General features: G+C 37.5%; 1 protein-coding gene across 4 annotated transcripts in view; it reads left to right on the top strand.

The window, feature by feature from the left end:
- Positions 1-20,346, top strand: part of TBC1D30 (TBC1 domain family member 30) — a 1,459,252-nt gene that overhangs the window by 902,995 nt on the left and 535,911 nt on the right. For all 4 annotated transcript variants that reach the window (XM_044088056.1, XM_044088057.1, XM_044088058.1 and 1 more), the window contains one exon: positions 11,943-12,111. In XM_044088056.1, coding sequence (XP_043943991.1) covers positions 11,943-12,111 — 169 coding nt within the window. The remainder of the gene's footprint in view (positions 1-11,942; positions 12,112-20,346) is intronic.

The raw sequence follows: 20,346 nt of genomic DNA, 5'->3' as shown, positions 1-20,346 counted from the left end.
TGGGGAGGTGAGGGGAGGACCTTAGGATTCGTATAGGGGAGTGATTGATAATACAGTCTGGGAGGGATTCAGGGTGTTGACAGAGGTTAGGATGGGAGACTAGAATCCAGTCAATGATGGAGCTAGGGTTTGTAGATTTGTGAATAAAAGTAGGAGAGAAGATAAGCTGGGTAAAACCATGAAGAATGCTAGTGGGTGAGGAGTTTGAGGAAACAGTGAGCCAGTTAATATTAACATCTTCAATAATGACAGTTTCATTAGGTATGTTAGCCAACCAGTGAAGAATTTCTTCAAGAAGGAGTATGTTATCACCTGGGGGTATGTAGATAGCAGCTATTGTTAGAGTTTTGTATTTGTTGAGTTTGCAGTTGGTGATGAGTTCAGCTGGGAGAGATGGAGGAGGTAGGGTGGTGAGAGGGGTTATGGTAAGGAGGTCAGAGTACGTAATAGCTACACCTCCACCTTATTTGTGTGTTCTGTCAAAGTGTAAGATGTTATAGTTGGGAGGGAGGAATTCATTGTCTGTGTTATGTGGTTTGAGCCAAATGGCTAGGTGATGATGTTTTCTGAAACCATTCCCAGCTGGGAGAGCTATAAAGAGAAGACAAAACCAGACAGCACTTAGAAGCACAGGCTGTACCATGTGTCTTTTAGGTTAACTCAAGTTTGTGAGTGTGGCTGTCAGTTTGGGACATTTGTTCCTATTAGAAGGGTAAAACTGTAGTATTTGAAGATGTATATAGTTTTGTTTGTTAGTATTAAGTTAATAGGTTTCGGGGGGTATTGGGGGTGTGCTTTTTTTTTTTTTGAGGGCTTTCATCAAAACAAAAGTTTTGTAAGATGTGACAGTGGCTTAAATGGATATGACAAGAAACAACTGTATAAAAGATCAACCTGCCAAGCTGCATATGCATGTAACAGAAAAGCTGGAACTAGACATTAAACAACAAAGCTGTTATGCATAAAAGGTGGCAATAATAACTTCCAATACAGTTATGCTTTATGCACTGTCTTTAAATGGCAGTGGTCTCACAGATAAATACAAAACAGAAAGTAGTGAACTAGGTTAAAAAAAAGTTGAGTGCAAATAGCTATGCTACAGGCGATACATTTGGAAAGAACTGAACATGTGAATTTGATAAAGAAAGGTTTTCACTGTGGTTATTCAGTGGAATACCCGGGACAACAGAAAAGAGGAGTAGTTATATTAATTGCAAGGGAAGCTCCAAAAGTGATAGAAGAGGATAAAAAAGATAGTAATTGTAGATTTGTAGTACTAAGGGTACTCCCCGGTATGGGAGGAGGAGGAGGATTACACTGGCATGTATTTATATTCCACCTAAAACAGCTATAATGGAACTTAAGAAAATTCAATTCTGGGAGAAATAATCCACTTTCAGCAAGGAATGTTACTTACAGATGGGGACTGGAATTTCATTTGCAGCAGCAAAGTTGTGTCTGGAGAGCCCGAAAGGGAAAGTATAACAAAGGACAAAGGAGGGTAGATATTTGAAGACATTTATAAAAATGTTTGGTATAGAATATGTGAATTCAGTACTAATGAAATAAAACTGAGGCACTAGAGCTTTCTATCTGTTGAAGAGAGAGGAATTTTAGGAATGGGTATTGGAAATTATTGAAGAACTAAAAACTTTGTAAAAAAGGAACAAAACCACACCAGATCCAACAATATGGTTAGCGCTTTCGTTTACTGATTGAGCAAACTTCTTCAGACAATTCAGACTACAAAAATACATGACTTAAATAAATTTACAAGTTGTGACATCACATTACAATTAAATGCCAAGCCTCCATTTAAAAGGCTAAAAGCCCTACATTACTCTGTTATCAAATCATAATAAACATTAAAAAGAAGAATAAATAAAAATAGAAATACATATATGTCAGCATGATCTTAATAATATTCAGTTATGTTAATATATAAATGTAAATCAAACTCATTCCTTTCATCTGGTCAAAGCCTTCAATTTCAGAATACTTTTAAAAGACAAAGCATCATTCAATCCTGGGGGAATCAGTGCATTTAATTTTAATTGCCAAATTAATTCTTTTTCGTCCAATTTCAAGTCCATTTTTGCAAATTCAAGTCCTCTTGCATTATCCATTACCTTTTCAATAACTAAAAATTTAGATTCATGTGTAGGATAACAACTAATATGTCTAGCTAGAGCATTATTCAAAATCAACTTTTCAATTGCATAGATGTGTTCATAAATCCTATTTTTTAACAGTCTCTCAGTTCTGCCTACATAGAAGGCTGGACAATAGCTACCTAAACCCAGATAAACAACCCCTTTTGAATTACAGTGACCTTTACCCCTAATAAGGAATTTCCTATTTCCAATATTGAAAGAATTTGTAACTTTAATATGTTTACACCATCTGCACGCCTCACATTTAAATATTCCACAATGGGAAAATATTGTTTTGAGTGACCCCCTTCAAGGATCATTTTTAGATTCCTACCTCTCCTAAACACAAAACAAGGTGCATCACCTACATTATTTTTAATAAAATTATCATCTAAAAGGAAGCACCAATTCTTTATAATAATTGATTTAAGAAGGGGTGCATCCACAGAAAAGGTAGTAATAAAACTCATTTTAACTAATTCAGTCTCCGAGGGGGCATCCATTTGATTAATTTCTAACCTTTCATGATTAGAATCTGTACACAAATCAAATTTACTATCCTGTAAGGAATCAACATTAACACCAAGATGGTCACCATCAACTAAATCTACACCCAACTCCTCATCAGCAGACAACAATGGTTTAAAAAACTTCCAAGCGCTTGTTATATACTTGCTCAATAAGGTCATGTAATAAATTCCTAGGGTAACCACGTTTTATAAACATCTTCCTCAGAAAATTGCATTCATCTAAGAAATCCACTTCCAAAGAAACCATCCTAGCTGCCTGAACTAATTGACCCTTAACCACACTCCTCTTTTGGGCAAAAGGATGGCAGCTAGAAAAATGAAAAAATGCATTTGAATAAGTCTACTTCCTAAAAAGTTTTGAAATATATTTTTTCTCAGGAAAGACTTTAGTCAACTCTACATCTAAAAAAGAGATGTTGCCTATTTGGAATTCCCAAGTAAAATTTAAGAAATCAGTAAATTTAGTAATACGTTCAATAAATGCCCTAGCTGAAGATTCATCACCTTTCCAAAGAATGAAAATATTGTCCAGATAACGGGTGTACCATGTTGCCCTTTCTAAAAAAGTAGTATCCTTAAATAAGAAATGCATCTCCCGATAGGCAATTACATTATTTGCAAAAGTGGCCCCACAGGGAGAGCCCATGGCAACACCCGTTTTCTGTAAATAGTATTCCTTATTAAATAAGAAATAATTATTTTCTAATATGAGTTCCAATAAATAAATAATAAGGTCAATACTAGAGCCCTCCACATGGTGTTCCAGAAGGAAGTCTCTTAACCACTCACAACCAATATCCTGGGGAATAACTGTATAAAGATCACGGACATCAGTTCTGAGAAAATTTAAATCTTCAGAAAAAGGAAGTTTATTCATTGCTTCTGAAAAGGTCCACGAGTCTTTACATATCTGACTCTCATTTTTTAAAACTTCCTTAAGTTTAATATCTACAAATTTGGCACAAGCATAGGTAATAGATTGTCTGTCATCGATAATAGGGAGAAAATGGGGGTTGGTAAGATTTTTATGGATTTTAGGTAATCCAAATAACATAGGAGTTAAAGGGTATGGGATGGAAAGGTAATTAAACAAGTCCAAATCAATTCTCCTATCCAAAAATAAATCCCTTAATGCGTTGGTATGCACCATTAATTTCATTTAGGGAAACTTTAACATAAGCTTCATTATCCAAAAGTAGGCACATACGATGATAGTAATCATTATTATCCATGAAAATCAAACCACTCCCTTATCAGGTTTTATGATTTGTATATCCACAAAATTTAAGTCTTTCAACACTTCCCTTTCTGCTTGAGATAAATTAAACATTTCAGATTTATAAAACCTTTTGTTATTTAACACATTCCTAAAGTCATTCTCACAAATTCTTTCAAAAAGGAGGATGTAAAACAGGGTTAAAAATACTAGAAACTCTGAAATCTTTAATCAAACTAGAATTTGACCCCAACAGAATGTTTAAATTTAATTTCATAGCAAAGGACTTGAGGTCAATGATGGTTCTAGTTAAATCTCCCCGAGACGAAGGAACAAATGTTAAACCCTTAGCTAAAACATCAATAAGTAAGGGATCAGGTGTAAATGTATAATAATTATATATCTTAAAATCTTGGGTGCTGTTAAATAATACTTTAACAGTATTCTCATGGTTATCAATAGGCCAGGATTTAAACAACAAACAATTCCAGAAGGACCAATTATCTCCTCCTTCTGTTTTGTCCCTTCCTTTTCCAATGTTGTTGTTGTTGGGGACGGTTTTGTTGTCCCCCATTTTTCACCTTCTTGGTGTTCTGAAAACCCTGAGAAGAACCCAATCCTTCCATATTAGGGTTATTATTATTATTAACATTGTTATTGGGGCATCTATTAGCAAGCCTATCACTCCTTCTTACAGTAGAACCTTCAGTAGGCATTTCATTATTAAAAACACTGTCATCATTAACAACATTTTCATCATTATTATCATTATTATTCAGCCCAGCCAAACCATTATTTAACCCTATAGTAATATTCGGATTCACATTAGAGGGGGGTAAAGGATAGGCTAAACCTTTTCCATAGGCTACAAAATCCCTATTCAATATCTTCATTTTGTTGTCCTTAATTTAAGATAGGGCATTATCAATACTAGAAAAAATGTGTACAAAATCATATTTGTAGCATATAAAGTAATTGTCCGAACGAATAATTAGATCCAATTCAGCAAGTTCTGTTTTTAAAGTTTCCATTTCATCACAATAGTTCTTTACCAAAGCATGCATAAATTCAACCCCTTGGTGGTCGAATAAGCTGAGCAATTCCTTATGGAAAACAGAGTTCGGGACCAAGCCCGAGGGATACCGCCATTGCCCAAGTCCCTTTGGAACTTGTTGCCTTTTAATGCAGTCATTCAAGTATTGCACTTCAAGTTGTAGTTTCTTAAAACAGAACATCTTCGTATCAAATATTTTTAAGTTATTAATTAAGTTAGTTTCAACCACTGTAATACCCGATGCATTGGGTATTTGTGAGTTAGTGTCAAAGCAAAAAGTCAAGTCCTTAAGCCATTCATTTAAAATAGGAATGGCAAAGGAGGTACTCACTGTCTCACTGTTATGGTTGAAGTTAGCGCTGGCGTTAGCATTTAAGCATCTTTCCGACGAGCTCCCACCATTCGGTGAAGAACGAACATCCAAACCAGGTAAACCAGATGAAGGCCTCCTAGATCCACCAGGTATGTTGGACAAAAAAACCCTGTTGCTACATTACCTCGATCCTGCGATCCAGAGGTATTACCTTGTAGCCTAGGGAGAGCTGAATCCACAGGTACATTCAAACCGGAACTGCCAGCATTTTCAGAATTGCGAGGCGAGGCAACCTTATTATTATTCAAGAACTATTAGAGAAGATAGAAATTGCTTGTGAAAATATAGCTAGGGAGTGGGATAAAATAAATGAAAGGGAGCTATGTTTAAGAAGTAACAAGAATTATTTAGAGGGACTGCCAAATGTAAAAGTATTGCAGAATAGGGGAAATCTCATAGAACAAGAAGAGGAGCAACTGCAAAATGCTAAACAGAAAATGGGTTCATAGTAGGGTTGCCATCTTTTCATATGGCCATAGTGGGACATTTTCGGGACACGCATCAGATTTTATAGGCCGACACAAACCCACGGTCAGTACAAGGGATAGAACTTTCCTTTCTTGCCTAAATATAAGCTTATTCTTGTAGCAGTTTAGTTGCTTATCCTGTTTCTTGTAGGTATTTTAGATACAGAAAGAACTATTGTATGCAACTATTACATTACATATGGGACATAATTATGTCCTACAATCTCAGGACATTTGCCACGTTTAATATATTTGGTTAGGACACAACCGCCCAAAGAGGGACTGTCCCTCGCAAAGTGGGACAGGTGGTAACCCTAGTTCATAGGTTCATAGATTAGTACTAAGCTAACTGCCCTTGCGAGCCATTTTAAGCCTAGCCAATTATCCCTTGTGAGACTCAAACCCTGCACCTTGTGTTTGTAAGGCAAACACCTTAACCATTAGGCCACCCTCCCAACCCTCATAGGTGTTTACTAGGCTAATGATCACAAGGGCCTTTTTAAGCCTAGCCATGCGTCCCAAATCTCTGACAAGTTCTGATACCCTTGATAAGTGTAAGATTGGGCCTGGGAGATGAACCATTTACAGGTTACTTTCATCCATTAGAGACATAGGTACCAAACCAGGGATGAATTTCAGGTTTCCCATGCAGTTGTCCAAGATGCACTTGAATTGAGTTATGGAAGGAACTCTGCTTTATATGGATGGGGAGCCTGTTCCATAGATGGGTTAGTGTCTGGGATACATCTCTCTCTCCTGCGGGTCCTGTTTTTATCTCGGGCAAGGTTAGAATGGGTAATTCTGGTGCTGTTTGTTTTGTGAATATGCAGGAAGTCCGCCATTGTGGGGTCTGACAATGCCCTGTATGTCAGGCATAGATCTCCTCTCAAAAGCCTGTAGGAGACAGAATACAGAGATAGGGCCTTGAGGCGGTCTACATAGGACATTTTACTTGCGCCCTGTATTCTTTTAGTGAGGAACTAAATAAGGAAATAAATAAGGGATTACCTTGATAATATGTATGGGTTTAGAAAGACTGCTGTTCTGTGATAATTCTAGAGCACAAAAACGTTTACCACAATGACTCAGTCAACGAAAAGAAATGGATGTCACCAAGCTTAGGGAGCCTAAAACAAGGAAGATAATAAGAGATCCTGTACAGGTATTAGAAGTATTTTGGAAACTCTGAAAGTCTGTATAAAACAGAGAAACATGAAAATCAGTAAAAGGTACAAATGCTAATGTTCATGGAAGAATTAAATATGCCAAAGTTAGAGGTAAATGAGGCTCAATTACTGTTTGTCACAAAACCAAGTAATAAGAGAATTCCACAGTAAAAGACCACCGACCAACAAAGTTTGTTGAAAACTGTCTTTAATAGACGTAACAAGGATGAAGAAACGAACAACAATCCAAATAAAATTGAGCACTTTCGCCTGGTTAATGCCAGGCTTTATCAAGATTTATCTTGATAAAGCCTGGTATTAACCAGGCGAAAGCGCTCGATTTTATTTGGATTGTTGTTCGTTTGATAAAGCCTGGTATTAACCAGGTGAAAGCGCTCAATTTTATTTGGATTGTTCGTTTCTTCATCCTTGTTATGTCTATTAAAGACAGTTTTCAACAAACTTTGTTGGTTGGTGGTCTTTTACTGTGGAATTCTCTTATTACGAGGCTCAATTACTAACAGGATAAGAGGAGACAAGATAAAAATGGTGATATATAATCAATACACAGGAAAGTGCCCAGGAGTAGACTGAAATCCTGCAGAAGTTTGGAAGCTAGGAGGGAAAAAAAATGATAAAAATCTGGAAGATTTTGTTTAACAGTATTTTAAGAGGAGGAGAAGTACCAACATCGTGGAATAAAATGGTGGCAGCTGTAATACCCTAAGAAGGTAAATACCCATCAGATCCAGCTTCATACAAGCTTTCAATACTAAACCATGATTATAAAGTGTTTTTGTCTATAATGGCTAAAAGAATGGCAAAAGTGATGCGGAAATTGATATGGATCAGTATGATTTGTCGAGGGGAGGCAAACATTTAACAACATTAACAGAACATTGATGATCCAGATAGAAGCAAAATGTAAGAAAATACCACTGTTGATGGTGGGTCTCCAATGCAGAGAAAGTATTTGACAGAGCAAGCTGGGACTTTATTAGCAGGGTAATGGAAGCATTTGCATTCCCTGATAAAATTATAAGGTTGGGTAGGAGGATATATGAAGGATCACAGGTGAAAATTTAAGTGGGTGGTTTCCTCTCTGATAATTTGCTTGAGCAGAGGAACCAGGCAGGGGTGTTCTCTTTCCCCTTTGTTGTTTGCATTATATTTAAAACTGTGGGCAAAGAAAATAAGGGACTCAGAAATTCAAGGATATAAATGGTGTGGTAGTCAAGAAATGCTGGCTCTATTTGAAGATATTATTTTATACCTGATAAAAAAACTGAAAAGGACATTTCAATGTTGTGGAACATTTTGAGACAGTTTCAAATATTTTCGGGATGCAAAATTAATGAAGTTAAAACAAAGGCAATGGCAGTAAATTATATATCCACACACAAATTGGTTCAGCAATATCAATATGTATAGGGATATGATAAAATTAAGTACTTATGAGTTGTTTTTTTTCTTTCGGCTTTTCCCAGTTAGGGGTCACCACAGTGGAACTCCAGCCCGCTAATGATTGCTAGTCGATTTTTTTTTTTATGGTGCAGAGGTGCCAGCCCAACCTTCAATGAAGGCATGCCCATTCACGCATGTCTTTTGAATGCTGGGAGGACATGCAGACTCCACACAGAAGGTGCTCCAGCCGAGAATCGAACGGGAGAACCTCTTGCTGTGAGGTGACATGACAATGCTACTGCTGCACCACCGCGGCTTATAAAATTAAGTGCTTAGGAATATGGATTAAAAATTATTCTGGTGTGGCAGCTAAGGATATGTGGGAATAGAGCAAACAAAAGATGTACAAAAACTAAGAAACTGATAGCGCTGTTATATGGATGTGGATAGTAAGATACAAGCAGTTAAAAATGTTTTTAATCCCCTTAGTCTTATACACAGGGCAGGCCTATTTTTATCAACCTGAGAAGTTGTGGATAGCAGTTATAAAGACTTGGATTTTATCTGAGAGGGGAAGACTGCAAGAATCAAGTAGGGTAAGCTGATTCTTCCAATAGAACAAGGTGAATTGGGATTAACTGGTTTGAAGGGGTATTTCAGAGCTACACAGGTAATGCTCCTATACGTAGCACAAGCAGAAATGTATAATTCAAAGTGGAAAGGGATGATGATAAAATAGGGTGAAGCTCAAGAAACAAGCAGAGACTGGGATTTTGGATGCAACCTTTAAGGAAAATAGCAATAATCATACAACATATTATATTCATAAAGTAGCAAAAGGTATTCGAAGAACTAAGCCAACAAGGGAATGGAGAAAAGAGATTCTGCTGATAGGGATGACTGGAAATTAGAAGTACAGACAATGAGAGAGGGAATGGAATTGGAGAAAACTGGCAAATTAATCAAGGTATTGGGAGAAAATAACTAGAGCTGGAAAGGTCATAGAATGTTAAGAGACCAAGAAATTTATTTGGACTGTAAGTTAAGATATTGCCTTCCCTATCAAGGACAGATATCAGATTGTACACAAGGAGAAAGAAATAGGGGGTCCTAAATGAAAGACCAACACTGGTAAAGTTTTAGTAGAATCTAGAACAGAAGCTGCTGTTAAAAAGTGAATTATTAGTAAAGCAAATAAAATATTGCATGATAACTATAAAAATCAATCCAAGATATGTAACAAAACCTAGAAGATTTGGGATTTTTGCTTGGAAATGTTTACAGAGGTATTTTCATACCCCAAGAAGACTCCAGAAAAATTTTCCTCAGATAGACTGCAAATGTTGGAGGTGTGATGTGGAAGAAAGAGGTAATGGGAAAATATTTTCTGGGAGTGTAATGATTTGGCAGATTTAAAGATTCCCTGCAGGCAACTCTGTCAGAGATACTGGGTGAGCAAATTGGTTTAACTAGGGAAATTATTTTTCTGAGCTATGATACAGAATTGGAATTGCGAAGACAGAGTAAGGCCTTCCTGAGTCTAATTATGGTGGCAGCCAGAAAAGTAATTTGGAAGAAATGGAAATCAAAATGTAAACCCAACTGTACTAGAAGTAGTTAATATATCAACAGAGAGATGATAAACGGAATTGGGATCTTCAGAAAAGGGTAGGAATGAGGTTTAAAAGAAGGCAGGATTTGAATGAGCTATGTAATGTCTGACTGACGATGATTCAGTAGATAAGTGATGTATAATGTTTGCAACTAAAATTGTTGATACAATTTGTGATGTATAATGCTTGCAACTAAGATTGTCAGTCTGCTTTTTTCATATATAATGTATGATTGTCTGTTATAAGTGATAATTTAATAAAGATGTCTCTTGTTGAAAAAAAAAATTATTGCAACCTGAATGACAGACTTATTACTGCAGGTCTCTTTGTTGGCATGGCAAGGGCTTTTGAAGTGTTCAACCATATCCTTGTTCTCAACAAGCTGAAAAGACTCAATCTGGAGATAACACTATTATAGTTTCTCAGTTGTCCAAAAGACAGGACCTTCCAAGTCTATGGCAATGTCTCATCCTCTACTGCTGGTAAACTTTACAGGTGTACCACAAGGGTCTGTTCCAGGTTCTCTTCTCTGTGTTAATGATCTCCCCCTAGAATTACCAAATCTTAAATTAGCAATGTATGCAGCTGATTAAATTCGCTATGTATGCAGATGATATGCTGCTTCTGCAATCCAGTACTAGTCAGTCTGACCTGCAAATGAAGTTACAGGACAATTTCACTCACTTATGTACCTGGTCCACTACTGACAAACTGCTAATTAACCCTTAGAAAACCAATGTTGTGGTCTATGCCACAGCCAAGAAATTATCCTTGATTCCTCCTATTCTCTTAATGGATCTTAATGGGAACATAATACCTAAAGTCACTGAACAGAGGTACCTAAGCCTAATAACTTGACCCTACCCTTTCATTTATCACACGTGCGCAATGAAGTCCTTGCTCAATCAATTAAAACTATGTTACAAGATCAGTTACTTCCTTTCACCCACTGATTGTAGGGCCATTATCAAAAATAGTTTTATACCCAAACTTGAATGTGGCCTTGCTCTTCTAGTTTTGCATTTAGCCCACAATACTCAGAGTACAAACTGTTGAGAATAAAGCCTTCAGATTCATTCTATTAGCTGACGCCCCAGATGCACCATTGCAATTGCTAAAACATTCTGAATTGCTTTCAGTGCATTGTAGGGCTACATCTAAATACTGTTAATTAACAAGGTGCTAAAACACGGTCACTGCCCTCCTTTGATTGAAACTACCTTTACAAGACAACCCTTGTGTATTCAGAAGTACACAGGACAAGTTCTTTCTAATACACCCTCCATTTAAAACTGCTATAGGTGAGAGAGCCTTCTCTAAACTGAGAACTCCTACCTGGAACCACCTGCCTACAGACACGAAAAAAATAGAAGTCATTAAATGCTTCAAAGATGCACTTAAACACCATCTCTGTACCAAATCTACCTGCAGTTGTTACCATGACAATGGTTAGGTAACTTACCATCTGCTATCATGAATACTAGAATACATTAATAAACTTTTCTCAGCCTTTTAATGTTGCATATTATATGCAGATATTTCACGTTTATAGGAGCTTCTGTTATATGTATGGTTGCAGTGTATTTTATGCATATTTTAGCATGCATTTTGTGTATGTATATTTTTTCTTCAATGCTCTCTGACTGGAACTTTTAATCTTAACCCTGTTCACATTCAGTCTTAACCATTCTGTTCTGAACTGTGCTATTTACTCATTTTGTATCTAATAATGTTGATTGAAAGACTGATGTATTTTCTGCTCATTGAGCTTGGGTCGTGGCGGTAAAGGTTCAGTAGACCAGTCCAGTTATCCAGTGAACAAATAGTAAATAAGCACATAATGAAAGAGTAACTAAAACTTAGTTAAGTTTAGCTTCTAACCTCTGCATTTTCAAGAAAAAAATTCCATGTATTGAAGAAGGCAACATTTTGTGAAATATGTATCGTAATTCCTTTTCTTTTTCAGGTTATGATCTACCTGATAGATAAAGTACTTCCAAACAGCTATTTTGCTAATAATCTGCGTGCATTGTCTGTGGATATGGCCGTATTCAGAGACCTTCTGAGGTTAAAGTTGCCTGAGCTTTCCCAGCATTTATACAATCTACAGAAAACTTCAAGAAAGGAGAGTGGAGGCAAGTATTTATTTTGGTTCTAGAATTTGGTTTGTATGTTTGAGTCTTTATTTTTTTTTTTAAAAGTGTATATTTTACTGTATGTCTCTAGTCATTGCATGTAAGACTGTTTCATATTACATTAGCAATTTTGTACATGTAAAACTTTTTTTCAAATAACTTTTTATTGAAGATTGTTTTGAGCATATTGTAAAACTTTGAAATCAAAATATAAAGATTACATATGCATGGTCATAGGTTACTCCTGTGTCTGTGTTTACTACTAGTAAACTGTTTGTTTTCACTTAGGATAGAACACTTTTTGCTTCCCTTTCTTCCAGAAGTCTTAACATAGATGCAGTTTTTTCTAGTCATTTCATTTTATACAGCTACATTTTTCATTGCTAGACTGTTCTTGAATTGTTTTATTATTGTTCAACTATGTTATTCATATAGTGGAAGTCTTGTCTGTCATTATTGTCTTGCAATTGCCAAAGAGTACAAGTTTTGCCAGTTTTGTTTAATGTATCTCTTGCAGGCATATTATTTTTTAAAGCTGTAATTAAACTAGATTTTTTTCATTTGCCATACTTGATATCCAGTGTTGCCTATTTTCATCTGATTCAACCTTAAAGTTGTCAGATCCAATCGGTTCCAATCTTGGAACCTTCTTCCAAAGCTGGGATCTGAGGCTGTGACTCCTCCCCTACCCATAATTCCCTCATCTCTACTAAATTTCTCTGATCTTGATTGGTAACTGAACCTTGCAGATGTGTATCTGAGAGCTTTTTTTTTACCTTGACAAGTGAAAGCTTTTTTTTTTTCCCCTGTGTAAGCAATACCTATTTTTAGTCTCCTTCCTAACCCTATAATGCGATGTTACATGTTTTTATATAGATGTGTTTACTCTTATAAGTGTTTCTCAATAGATAGTTTTCTTGGTGTTAGTTTTATCATAGTAGTGAGTTTGCAGTTTGACAGTTTTTAAGTGTAGTTAGTTTTTATGGATTTTTTTCTGTGTGGCAGTTTTCAAGAGAGTTTAAGAAAGTGGTAGAAAATAATGGTTAAATATTTTGAATAGTTGTATTTTAGTGAAGTTCGGCAAATCTTTTTCATGTCCGAAAAACCCTAAGGATTTCAGAGCTTAGCCTATAGATGCAAAGTTCCATCCCAAGACCAGGGGTGTAGCAAGCAAATTCCATTTTGTACTCTCAAGCTCTTAATGCCACCCCCCCCTTGGACACCAATCACTTAAAAATTGACACATCTCTCAAAATACTGCCCCCTCAAAGCACTTAATAAATGTAAGTAACATTTTCAGCTGTTATCCCCAAAAGCTATTAAAGCTACTGTTTTTAGAGTAGTAATATTGCACTTGTTACAGGCATTCATTTAGACAGTCGTATGACTTAAAAAAAACATGTTGTTGTAATGCTATGGAAAAAAAAAAAAAATATATATATATATATATATATATATATATATATATATATATATATATATATAATAGAATACAAAAAGTATACATGGCTACACCCTTGCCCAAGACCTACACTGTCTGTGTGGCTGTTGCTTGGGTTCTTCCCTTCCACAGGCCAATTGTGATATCTGTGCTTTGTTTGGGTCCAGGTCCTTTCATAGGCAGGCAGGAAAGGGAAACCTATTGAAAGGTTTGCTGCCCCCCCCCCCCCAATACAGGGTCTTCTTCCTCACAAAGCATATCTACTACTCATAGACCAGCTTCAACTTCACTAGGCTATGAAGTGGAGAAAAAGAAGGAAAGGGAGAAATGGAAAGAAAAACCGAGAGAGAGAGCTCTGCAGAGAAAAGATTTCAGAAAAAAGATCTGAAGAAAAAAGATTTGAGAAATCTAGAAAAAGGTCTCCTGATCCAGCAGCTTCTTTGGGTCTGGCACCTAAAACTCCAAAGAAGTTAGATCCATCAGTTAATTTGGATCCAATCTCTCTGTCCTCAAGCTACATTCTCCCCAGAGCCAATGAGCCCTTTGCTCCATTCACCTACCTTACAGGAGAGACTGTACTCTAGACATCTGTTGGTGGCATCATCATTGTGGTCTGCTCAGTCCACCAGAAGTCTTAATGAGATGTGTCTTGAGAGTATGATGAGGCAATTCTTAAGGACACAAATCCAGCTGTAAGTTCTCCTGGTACCATTCCTGTTGGGCACTCTGGGTATGGGTCCAACTACCCCTCCTTTTTTCTCTCTCTGGTACTGGCCCACCTTTCAGATAAAATCCCTCTGGGTGTGAGCCCTCCTGACACAGCTCAGTCTGAGTCGATAGCTCAGTTAACTTCAGTGTCAACAACATCGCTTGCTCTCATGATCTGAATCTCTTAGATCGAGACAAGTTGTGGAGCCAGAGCATCAGTGCTGAGGTTCTGGTTGTAGAGTCAACTCCAACATTTTTGGGGTCATCTTTGCCTCTTGGGGCTTCTGCTCTCAATAGCTCAGGTAAGTCGCCTTCCCCAGAAAACCTAGATTTGACCGGGAAAAGTGTTTTGATAGGAGGAACATTTCCACTTTCCCATTACGGCATCAACCTTTGAGGCTTTTGAGGGTCTTGACTGGACGAAGAAGTCAGGTGCTTCCATCAGATTTGGATCCATCCATACTCCCAATGAACATTGTGACTTATTCCTCTCATTCTGATTGACAGGGACAGTCAGTACTATTAGGATATTCACCATTCAATTTCCCCATCTGATTCAGACCTGCTTCCAGGAGTTTCCCAGAGTCAAGGTCCTAGAAAGCACGCATGCAAACAGAAGCACTTGGACTCTTCTCCAGTCTGTCATTGAAGACACAGATTTCAATGATGGTGAAGATGGAGGGTCCCCTAGATCTCCCCCTAGAAGATGTTACATTTAGTGACATCCTAAAATTGATGTCACTGATGGGGGGTTGGTCCACGAACACCCCTTCCCAGCTGATTCTATGGAGGCCTTTGGTACTTGGATCAGTTACATCCTAGGACTTCCTCATAAGTCCTGTATCACAGCAGGCATGGTATTTCCCTGTTATAGTGGAACCTATCCCTATGAAGCCAGATAGGATCCTATTAGCCCCAAAAGACAAGAGACATTTGAGTAAAAGACTACCAGTAGATGCCATGGTAGTAGCAACGGCAGCAGCCACGAAAAAGAAATTGTCATAGGAGAGTTCTTCTCTTCACCCTCTTAAAAGGGAGTCAAGGACGCTGGACAGATTGGGGAAATGGACATATGCTTCAGTGACTTTCGAACTTAAAGCATTGAATTACCTTGCACACATGATTCGTTTGCAGGGCAACCTGACCAAGGAGCTTTTCCATCTTTCGCAGGTAACTTACTAGTGGATATTCAAAAAACAGTGGACACCCAAATGTCTACCCTGCAATGTTTCAGTGCAGCTGATAGTACAGCCTGAGCAGAATGCACTGGCATCCCCATGCGTCATCATGCCTGGCTGCATCTTTGTGATTTTGCCGAAAGCTTTAAGACATCCTTCGTTAATATCTGATTTGATAGCTTCAAAATGTAAAGAAATGCTCACTAAGAGTGAGCAAGACTGTAAGACCTGTCAGCCATAGGAATCTGTTACTCCACATCACAGAAAATCTTTTCTAGGAACCAAAGGGGAGTTAAGAAGATGTGATTTAGAAAAATTAGAGGGTTGTCATCAAGACAGTACTGGAGATTGACCACCCTCCCTGAGGCAGAAGGCAGGGTAACTAAAAGGCAGAGGCAGACCACATAATCAAGGTTTTCGTGGTCCTTTTACGAAGAAACCCTGTCAGTGCTCCTGAAAGTTTACCAAACTGCGCACACTGGAGTCAGTCATTCAGTCAGGGGGCACTTATCCTTATACCACCAACTTGGCAGTACATTGCATTGGATTCCTGAATGCCGAGGATAATCACAAGAGGCTATACCATTCCCTTTTCATACCCTCCAAAGAAGAAAAAGTTAGATTCCCAATGTTGGAATCTGCAGCAACAGAGGTTTCAAAGTTACTAGAAAAAGAGAGTTATATAATGGGCAAGCTCTTTTTAGTCTCGAAAAAGACAGGGGACCTCATGCCAGTTTTGGACCTCGGCCATCTCAATTAATTTGTAAGACAGAGAAAGTTCCAAATGGTCACAATACAGTACACATTACCTCTGTTGAGGAACGAAAATTGGGTGTTGGATTCCAATCCAGATCTATTGAGTCACCCATCTGGACTGCCTCTACTGGATTTAAAATCCTTAAAGTAGACTGCATGGTTTCTCCAATTCTGACACTAGTCTTTGTGGTCCATATTTTTGCCTATCAAAAATGGTCTGCCAAAAAGATTTATCACAGCAAATTTGGGCTACTTCAAGGGGATTGTATTCCTTTTTCTCTACTCTTCCATCAATCTTGGATTTCTTTTTCAGAAAGTGTGTTTCTCCACTATCAAGGTGCAAATGAACTCCATATCAAATTTTCACATGAGGCATGACGACACCTCTAGCCTTTCTTAAAATATCTCAAAGCCTTCCTCAAGGGTGTTTTTGTACTCAGACCTCCAGTCAAGAATCAAGTTCAACATGGGACATCACTGTCATGCTTTAAGCCTCAACCAAAAAACCCTACAAACCAGCAGCTTCAGTAGTATTACTCATGAAAGACCATTTTTCTTGTTGCAGTTGTATCCACTGGGCAGATTTCAGAAATACCAGCACTGTCTTACAAACCACAATATCTAATTTTCCATAAAGACAGAGTAACAAATTCTTCTTCCTACCAAAGCTGACATCCGAAGTAAATTTGTGTCAGTCATCTGATTTGCCAGTCTTCTTCCCCCCAGATTCTCAGAGAGCAATATATACTATGCATGTTAAATGTTCACAGACAGCTCAGATTCTATTTATATCGAACCAAAGATATCAGAAAGTCAGATCAACTATTTGTATTCTTTTGTAAAGCAAAATTGGGAAAAGCATATCAAAAGTCACAATTTCCAAATGGCTGTCAGACTGCATTTCTTTTATTTATAATGACCAGGGATTGCCCCTACACGTGAAACCAAAAGCTCATTCCACAAAACCAATAGCTACTTCCACAACATTCATGAAGAGAGTTCCCATTGATTATATTTGTGCAGCAACATGGGTCACAGTTCACACCTTTGTGTCTCATTACAAACTGGATGTGCACTCCAGAGGACATCCCTCCTTTGGCTCCAGTATTGTCAAGAATGTCCAGGTGGTTTTCGCAGCTTGGGAGTCTGTCCCAAAGGTTGAATCAGATGAAAATGAAAAACAAAAGATACAAAAGTTATGTGCTTACCATAGTAAGAGATCCATGTTGTCTCATTTTAATCCAGTTCAATAACCCTCTGTCCTTCCCACTTCCGGTATTGCCACCAACAGCTTATGGTGACCAGGCAAACCTCACCCAAGACCCTGTCTGTTAAAATTTCTGTTTGCATCTTCTGTGGTATTAACATGTCCCCCAACTGTGACACCTAAAGATTTCTTCAGTTATAGAAGAGAATCAGTTTTCTAATTTAATAGAGAAGAGGGAATTATGTTTTTGGAGAGAGTCGGAGCCTTAGATCTACAGCTTTAGAAGAAGGTGCCGATGACTGATCCAATCATATCTGATAACCTAAAGATTGATCCGGACAAAAATGAGACAACATGGATTTATTGTTATGGTAAGTACATAACTTTTGTTTCAGGTTGCTTGCCTGGAGCTTTGTGCAAATGATAAAGTGCAGTAAGATCAAGAAAAGATTAAAGGGATTGCTTCTAGTATTTTCCTACATAGTAATCATTATTGTCCTGGGTTTTCGTCTGTAATTGCTGATATTCATGGACTGCTTCTAGTTTTATCTGCTTTGTGCATTTCATAAGTCATCATTATTGCTGAGGTTGTTCTTATGCTCTTTCTTCAATTATATAGCGGTAATTTGAATGTCTTGTATTTTGTATCTTCTTTCATTCTCTTGAATGAGACACAAGACTGTCTTTTTAGGAATGTAGAATATGAAGTCATTCTTATAACTGAATCCTGTATTCTGTTAAAATTTATGTTTTGAGTTATGCTGAAACAAAGGGGAGGGGGAGAGAGAGAGGGGTAACATAGGACATGATAGAGAGTAATAGCGCTATCCTCGTGGTAAACATGTACCCTTCATGTACGTATACAAGATCCAACATATGACTTTCCTGTTAGTGCACCGATGGTATGGGATGCTGTCCAGGGCTTGTCCCTCTAGTTGTCTAAAAGTAATAATATTGGACCACTTTTGGCTGCCTGATTGTTCCTTTCTATAAGACTACCCCCAAGATGACTTCAGATATAGTGATACCCTTAATATCTAATGGCAACGTAACATAAGGTAGGAACAGAGGTGGAAAAGAAAAAAAAAATCCAAAAGTAACAGATGGTTTCCACCTCACCACACAGGAAACCAACTCCAGAAAAGGAGAATAACTTAGTAGATATATCCAAACCATCATGGAAACACTGCTTAAGCTTTTATTGTACTATGAGCTTTTCGTCTGTTTTTAACAGCAGACTTCCTCAGAATGCATTCATGTTATGTAGTTCAAACTTTTATATTATTAAAACAGATCAGTTTAATTAAATAATAACTTAATTAGTGAATCAAATTATAATTTAAAGAGCCAAAATGTTAAAACACAGTAAATATGTATAACTTGATTTTAGAATACATGGACATATACATATAAAGCAAGACCATTGAAATATAGTATGTAAATGTACATTTATTATGAGGAAACTTTTAAATGCACATAAAAATAATTTGGATCAAAATAATTTTTATTTTTTGTTTGAAAAAACTTATGAATTTTCTTAAAGATACAAAACCTTTTAAAACAAACCAAAAATAGCAGTGAAAAACCCTTAATATCTAGAAGACAGGGAAGAAAACCTGTAATTATGAGCATTATGGACATTCCACTTGTGGTCGAGAAGCATGCTATTCAGGCTGAGAAGGAACCACTACTTACCTTCTCTGCATTGGAAGCATTAGACAAAAAAATGGACCAGCTTATGCAAGAAATGTGAAAAATTATAATGGATTCCAAGATATATGGCACAGAGGAAACCCTCTCTGATCACTTGGATCAGCTTACGACTCTTACAGCTGTGCTTAAACAAAGTGATTCAGCTGGAAACTAGACTGTAGTGTGTAGAAGCGAAACTCATAGACTTAAGAGGTCCAGAAAAGGAGATGGAACATAAGATTCTCAGGATTTCCAGAGAAGTGTACTGGACTTGAGAGTATTCAACTTGCTTGCAAATGTCCTCTGCAGCTGCCGCGAACATAGTACTGCACCACTGCTGTGTTAGTGGTTTATAACCCTCTCTTAGGAAGTGATGTGTATTTTTGTATGTAGTTGCTGTTTTTTTTTTCTTATTTGTTTTTTTTTTAGGTTTGAGGTTATGTTAGACTATGAGGCTATATCTACAGCTGTCTTATAAATTGCTTTCTACTAAGGAGCTATTCTATGCTTGCTGCGTTACAGGGAATGGGCGTGTTATTCTACAGTGCCACCCTTTTACCACTTTGCAGAGGGGACTCCTACTGTTAAGCTCTGTGCAAACATTAAATTTACCATTTGGCATTTATAGATTAAGTTTTTCTTTCTATGGTTAATGTGGTTTCCTGGAATGTCAATAGGATCTCTAATGTAGTTAAGTGAACCAGGATTTTCAGCATCTTAGAGAAGCTGCATCCTCATGTTATCTTGATACAGGAAACAGACACAACTTCTGCAGACCATTCTCAGATGTTGTTGTTGTTTGTCTTTTGGCTTTTTCCCGGTAAGGGGTCGCCACAGCGGAACTCCGGTCTGCTAATGATTGGCAGTAGATTTTTTTACGAAACGCTGAGGTGCCAGCTCGACGTCCATTTACGTACGCATGTCTTTCAAATGCTACCCAACCGCGGGGAGGACATGCAGACTCCACACAGAAGGCACTCCCAAGCCGAGAATCGAATGGAGAACCTCTTGCTGTGAGGTAACAACGCTACCGCAGTACCACCGTGGCACCATTCTCAGATCCTGGATAGATATTCATTAGGGGTGTTTTCCTCTGACCCAATCGGCAGAAGGAGGGGATCTGTGGTACTTTTAACCAAATGGGTGTTTTTTGAACCCATAGCACAACTGGCAGAGGCTAATGGAAGATTCACTGGAATAAAGGGTCGATTAAACGAGCAAATGATGACTTTTTTCTCAATTTATCTACCACC

The sequence above is a fragment of the Protopterus annectens genome, chromosome 11.part0 (assembly GCF_019279795.1).
Source record: "Protopterus annectens isolate FY-2018-M chromosome 11.part0, PAN1.0, whole genome shotgun sequence".
NCBI lineage: Eukaryota > Metazoa > Chordata > Ceratodontiformes > Protopteridae > Protopterus > Protopterus annectens.
Note: the sequence above shows the minus strand (reverse complement) of the source record. Positions and strands in the feature narration are given on the sequence as shown.